General features: G+C 44.7%; 1 protein-coding gene across 1 annotated transcript in view; it reads right to left on the bottom strand.

Annotated features, from left to right (window-relative positions):
• The window catches only part of LOC135821134 (protein O-mannosyl-transferase TMTC3-like), a 22,262-nt gene extending 15,546 nt beyond the window's left edge, over positions 1 to 6,716 (bottom strand). Inside the window, exons 1-4 of the mRNA XM_065334203.1 lie at positions 6,052 to 6,716; positions 3,772 to 3,868; positions 2,766 to 2,881; positions 1,359 to 1,513 (exon numbers count right to left, since the gene is read on the bottom strand). Of these exons, the coding sequence (XP_065190275.1) occupies positions 1,359 to 1,513; positions 2,766 to 2,881; positions 3,772 to 3,868; positions 6,052 to 6,471 (788 nt within the window). The 5' untranslated portion in view covers positions 6,472 to 6,716. The remainder of the gene's footprint in view (positions 1 to 1,358; positions 1,514 to 2,765; positions 2,882 to 3,771; positions 3,869 to 6,051) is intronic.
• Positions 6,717 to 7,214: the final 498 nt, after the last annotated feature.

Raw genomic sequence — 7,214 nt, 5'->3', positions numbered from 1 at the left:
CAACCTGGCGTAACTCGGCCGTCCCTTGACCAAATCGGACCATAGAAAGATCTATCGACATTAAAATTGTCTCAGCTATCGGCTCGAAAACACCCGAAAGCGATCCGAAGTCGGAGAGCGGAGTTATGAGACTCGAACTAAATTCGCTCAGCAGAGTCACCTCGGGCGCGTGCATTTTGAACTCGTTTTTGGGGGTTTTCCCTGACTCGCGACCCACACAGCCACAGATAGTTCACGTCATCGCAAAGGCATGTTTCTCAGCTCTCACGTAAAAAATTTGAGCGATCTGCGATACATTTTGTTGAAATGGCAGAGAATTTGAGTTGGGCGCTCGCAATGCTGGCTTTGGAGCGCCGAATCGCGCTGCGGCGCTGGTTCTGTGGATCCCTTGATCGAGGTCTGGGCATCGCTGTGTTCCTCTGGCCAAGAGCTTTCCAGAAAGCCCAAGATCACCAAAATCGGCCAAAGGACACCAAAGTAACGACCAGATAAGTACCTGGGCTAGCGTATGCAGTGCATTCTTTGAAATAATTGTGGGCCCTAAAGGGTTAAAGGATGATGGTAGGTAGTGATGAATCCGCACTCATTGTTTAAGTGGGTTGTCCCTTTATAAAACAGAAAACTGTAAGCCTCTAGATGTAGGACTTGAAGACTGAGCACTAGTCAGAAGACTCAGAACACTTATCAACACATGTACCCCCATCCCCTCAGACCTCAGACATGCCCATCGCGGAAGCGATGATAGCGAACAGCTATGTTAGACATAGCAACTTGTGCTGGGATTACACCATTCAACAGCTTGCAAGGCTGATGAATTGACCGCCACTATTTTTAGCCTGATATCCACCACACAGCTGTTTGAAGTGACTTTTTCTGGCCAGTGAATCCCTATTTTTCATTTTTCCATTTTTTTCTACACACACACCACACCACATACTCCGGCATACACTGGCTGTTGGTAACCACCCAGGAGAATGAAAGAAGTCAGGAAGAGTCCGAGAAAGAGAAGAAAGACGTGTGCGACCATAATTGTCGGGAATTGAACCCGCAACCTCTCGATTGGAAATCGACTGCACATACCACTGCACTATATGGGACACACACGCATCCCCTCACACACACACACGCACACACACGCACGCACGCGCACACACACACACACACACACACACACACACACACACACACACACACACACACACGCATGCATGCATGCGCGCACGCACGCACGCACGCACACAAGCGCAATGAAATGTGGTCTCGGCTGCACAGTGCCCGGTGCCAGTCGACTCACACAACCAAATTTTATAGAACAGTATTGTACTGTACAGCATCGGAAAGACGGGAAAATAACGTACGGCAGGAAAGTAGGAATGTTCTTCATAATGTGAAGGCGCAGTGCCATGATGCCCATCGCTGCTGCTAGTATCACAGCAAGTCGTGCTGAGAATGCACGGAGCCTTTTCCATAGCTGTCCAGATTGCGCCAGCTGTATCAATACGGGCAAAGATGCCTGTGCATGCAAAAACAAACAGGACATTGAACACACACCATGGGGGTAGCGGTGCAAACAGCCAATCGTGTACAGCAGAGACACTTAGAAACATAGAACCTACACAGTATACACACAAGAAGAAGAGAGGATGAAACATGTGTTGTTACTCTGAGGTTCATGCGCTAAGCGCATGAACCTCAGAGTAACAAGTTCTAGGGCTCAAACGGTTGTGGTTTTCACCTCAACGGTTAACTGCTACGCTAACGGTCGGTTTATCCGCCATAACCTACTGTAAAAGCAGAAATTTTCGGTGGTGTAATATTTTCAGTATTCTCCAAAATCGGCGGTTCGGTGGAGGGAAATTTTCGGTAAAACCCGTTTTCCAGGTAAGTGTACTACAGTCCATTTCAAAACTATAGACGCGCAGTGTTTTTGAAATATTTCAAATTTGGCTGGAACTTTTTGAGAATAGTTTTCGGAATATTGCTCAGGTCCGCTCCACAATTACTCTCATATAGTTTCTAAACGATTGGATAACAGACGCCCAATTTGGAAAAAATTATGCACAGTGATCACAGATTTTATGTGGTATAGATGCTGGCATAACGGTTTTTGCCTAGGTACGCGTCTATAGTTTTGAAATGGACTGTAGTACTACTCAGTAGTACTGAAACTTTTCGGTGCGTTTTATTTTCGGTAAAAATTGTTGGCACCGAAGCCACCGAAAATAAAACACCACCGAAAATTTCTGCTTTTACAGTATGCTGCGGCAGGCAGCAAGTAGCTAGTTTGAACAATATAGTTCAATATACTTGTTCAAAAAATGGACCGTGCGGAAATACATGCACATGTTTGCATGCTCATTCACGCATATTCACAGACCAGAAGCACTAAGATGGCATGAAGTTAATTGAAATTGTCACCGATGATGCTAAGTAGGGAACATTTATGCATGTGTACGTACGCGATAGGTTGTAAAACTGCCAATACTCGGTAAAAATGTGCACTTCGAAAAATCGAAAAAGTACCAGCGTAACCTTTACATAAACGGTTAAATGTTATCTTTTCAAAACCGGTCCTAAACCGGTTAATCGAACTAACTGTTTGAGCCCTAGTAACAACACATGTTTCATCCCCTTCTTTTTGTTGGAACTAGCTCTTGACATTCAGAAACACAGTTGTTTGGTGTACGCTGCTGCCTGGGAGATTGTGGTACACAGTGTATGCATAGTTGTACTTGTAGACCACTACTGTAACACACAACACTTACTTGTTGCAGAGCCAGAAGGTCATACGCCAAACAGACACCGATGACAGTCACTCCAAGCTCTTTGCAGAGCACGGACAGGATGGTGAACAGTATGCATAGCAGAAACAACTTCCAATCTAAACAGCGCACACACCACACACACATACACACACACACACACACACACACACACACACACACACACACACACATATAATTATATATATACTCAGAAACACACACACACACACGCACGCACACACGCACACACACACACACACACACACACACACACACACACACACACACACACACACACACACACACACACACATACACACACTCGCAAGCACGCAACCACGCACACACGCACACACTCACCCACGCACACACTCACACACACGCGCACACACAGAGTCAGAAAGAAAGCCACAACTACCAACTCAGATAGTCAGCCTGCAATCTCTTCACAAAACTAGCACCCCATGACCCAATGCCCCCCCCCCCCCCCCACACACACACACACAACCTCTCCAGAAAGTAAGTGATCTCATGATAACGACTGTCAAGTTTTGCCAACACTGAAACTTTTGGCACGCTCTTTTTTTAGTTTGAAATGCTTTGAATGCCAATATCTCAGCTTCGCAGAACAGATCTTGAGTAGTCAGTTACCGTATAGGCGCGAATAGAAGCCCCGGGGCTCTATTTTTCCAGAAGACACATCGAGGGGGGGGGGGGGGTATATTTGAGAGAGAATTTTATTCGAGAGGGGGCTTTATTTTTTAATAGAAACATCAATTGTTTCACACTATTCATGTTGATCAGTACATGCAGTGACTAACTCGATCGTTGTATGGTGAAGTATCCGTAACTGCACTGCATGGTACGGACATTGCACACTCGATTATAGCCCCGGGCTTTTGTACGAGACGGGGCTTTATTATTCCGATTCCCTCTGACACATGGGCTCTATTCGAAGGGGGGTTTGTATTCGATCATGTACGGTAACAACTTCACATACATGTACCTGTTGAGTTCTTCTTCACAGCCTTGACGTATGCCAAAAATGCAAGCATGAAGAAGATAGCACAGAGACCTTCTGCTCGACCGACAAGACCAGCAACCTACACATTTGACACACACACACACACACACACACACACACACACACACACACACACACACAGGACAAAGGATTGAGGATCTGTCGGATATGTTCGGTTAAGACCATTGGCTTCCACAACTGGAATAGACACCATTCTATTTGAGGCCAGCACTTACGTAGAGTATGCATTAATGTGGTTGTTATTCTGATACCCTGAGAAGGGCCAACTCTCAACTACTAGTACTAAAGTGTAGTACAAGTACATCTACGGCTATGGTGCGCTGTACATGTCTATACATTGTCTCCACACATTAAAAAAAAGCCTGTATCATTATACTGTACTTCCGCACATATAAGCGCATGTGCTTATGTCCAGACATAAGCGCACCCCCCGATTATAAGCGCATGCGCTTATATGTGAACACTATTGGTGAAACACCCGGGAGCTGAATATACTGCTAAGCATTGTGATAGCACCGTTGCTTAGGACACAGACAAACCTTTATTGCACATATCATTATTATTATAATTATTTCATCACTTCATGTCACATAACATGGCCAGTACAAGGAAGTGAGGGTGGCAAACCAACCATGGGGAAATCAGAAGAAAAAAAAGAAAAAAAGAGAGATGACAGTTGACTACAGCAAGACAGTGGTCAGCCTATTTCACATCACGCAATGCATTCTCATCACGCAATGCATTCTTAAAACCTGAGATAGAAGTCGCAGTGCGTAGGTTATACGGAAGGGAGAGCCAATATAAGCGCATGGGCTTCTACCCGAACATGTTCACACAGCAAAAAAACTTTTTTTGTAGCAATTTTTCACTTATAAGCCCATGCGCTTATATGTGGGCAAGTACGGTACGGTAGTAAAACTCCCATTATCCACTGAGTGCCTTTCTGATCGTTCTGAACTAACAAAAAATTGACTTTTCAACGAAAAACTCATACTGACCATTGTGACCAACCAGAAAAATCTCAATCCCCATGTCCCTTGACAAGACATGCAGAATCCCTGGGTTTCTCTCAAAATCCCTGGATGGCACCAAAACACGTGAAAAAGAGCTTCCCTGCCAAAAAAACGTTCGACGGCACAGAACTAGTGTACTTTGTGTACAGCACAGTTCGACCCTGCAGTGCAGTTCGATCAGTCAGCGCGCACCTATCGGTGCAGATCGCGCAGGTTAGGTTAAGCTAGTCTTGAAAGTGCTGTGTACAGTTCGAATTGCGAGTGTGTACCGTACATTTTTTGAAAAAACCAGGACATTGAAGGCACGCCCCTAGAGTTTTTAGGAAAAACCTTGATCAGACAAAAATGTGACTTTCCCGGGAGTTTGCTTGAAATCCCCGAGATCCAGGGAGTAATGTTGATTTACCGTGATTTTCCTGGGAAAACCGGGAGGGTTGGCCTGTATGAAAACTACCCAAGAAATATCGGATGGAAAGCCAAGTAATATTATGGTCCTTTCAAGAAAAGTAATAGCGACTGACACAATAAGTCGTGGCATGCAATCGGTGTGTATATGCATACATGCCGGGATGAGGGGCTTTATTATTACTGTACAGTCAGTATCGCCTATAACGTTGGCGGCTAGTGATCAATTTCTCAAATTCGTTTTCATTTGCCATGACTAAGTATACACAGTCATCGCGTATAGTAATAATCTCCTATAGTAATTATATCGTCTATAGTGATCAAATTCATATTTCAAAAGACCTTTATTACATTATTTTCGCATCGGTTATAGTGATTGATGTAAAATCAAGTGGTGTCGGAGGAGAACAGGGTGTTACTTCTTCATGAAGAACTTGTCCAGTGTTGTTTGGTGAGTTCTGCTTGTACAAGTTGCCAAATATGCCTCCATCGTGAGGAAATGCTGATGTTGTGTGTCAGGAGCTGTAGCCAGCTATGAAGTGTGTATGTGCATGGCGCCCTGAGTCATTTGACACCCCACTCGCATACATTGCATCCAGTATTGGTCATAGTAATAATTATATCGATAATAGTGATAAAATGCTCAAAATCAAACACCAAAGCTATAGGCGATACTGACTGTATATGCATGTCAGCATGCCCCCCCCCCCCCCCCCCCCCCCCGCTCTCTCTCTTTCTTCTTCTCTGGTCCACGCAGTATACAGTATAGCCGACATGAACTCAGTAATTCATGCACATACAGTTACAAACACCTAAATCTTACTGCTTCTGTGTGAATGGGGTGTGCTGCAAACACAAGACCGGCCATCAAACTTGTCGAGGTCTTTTCGAACGTGACGTCTGAGAATGTTACAAACAGTGCTGATGCCAGGCCATGAATAATGGCATTAACCAAATGATATCCGCTGCTGCTCAGCTGGTGAATAGCATAATTAAGGCGAAAGGTCAGCACTGTCAAAGGTCTGTACGACTTGTGGCTGCCCTCCTTCCACATTGGAGTGCCCCAGAAATCATTCTGGAGAAGAGTTGTCCATGGCGTGGAGGAACGCAAGTCCTTGTTCCGGACAATAGCTGGATCATCGTCAAAACAAAATCCCAGCCCAATCGTATTCAGGTAGAGAATTGTCGCAAATACTCCAACTGCTAAGCACGCAGACTTCGTTGAATACAGTTCAGAATTCATTTCCTTTTATATAAATCCACTGCCCACCGATTCTACGGTAAATATTCTACGGTAATTCTCGTGCATACGCATCCAGTAATGTCTATAATATATTCTATGCTAAATGTCAACGAACAAGGGAATACTACATCTCTACAATAGGCACTGTAAGTCTAAATCTAAACCACAACTATTATAAGTAACGCTACTTGCAAGTCAAGCTACTAATAGACTTTTTAGTACTAGCCTATTCTTTGTTTGCTCGTTTATTATTTTTGCAATTCTGGAGAGCTACATACACTTGATACAGTCGTGTCAAGATCTACGACGAGGTGCATGATACCCCCCCCCCCTCATGTAGCCTGGTTTGCACGTGACTTGCACAGTACAGAGACTACATATACAGAGTACAGACTCTGTTGCAGCCAGGGAGGCCATGGTTGCAGCTGGCGCAGCGCAGGTTGCCATCACATGCGCATATCAAGAGTTCATAACCCCCACCTGGGGGTTATGAACTCTTGCGCATATGCATGGCCCTGGATCCCTCTACCGAGCCGGAGCGGCGGAGGACTCTCATTTGCAGTTTGTTCTCACCAGCACTCTTTTCTCCCGATTTCCGAACCCCCAATACTGCAATAATGCCAACAATGGCAACATGCAGTGAAAGACTTCTAATTATCCGGACATTTTCACATCCAAACATGTGCCCACAACACATTATATTATAACGTGTGCATAATGACATAATGATAATCTTCACACTC

The sequence above is a fragment of the Sycon ciliatum genome, chromosome 1 (genome assembly GCF_964019385.1).
Source record: "Sycon ciliatum chromosome 1, ocSycCili1.1, whole genome shotgun sequence".
Classification (NCBI taxonomy): Eukaryota; Metazoa; Porifera; class Calcarea; order Leucosolenida; family Sycettidae; genus Sycon; species Sycon ciliatum.
This window is presented reverse-complemented; position numbering and strand designations above follow the sequence as displayed.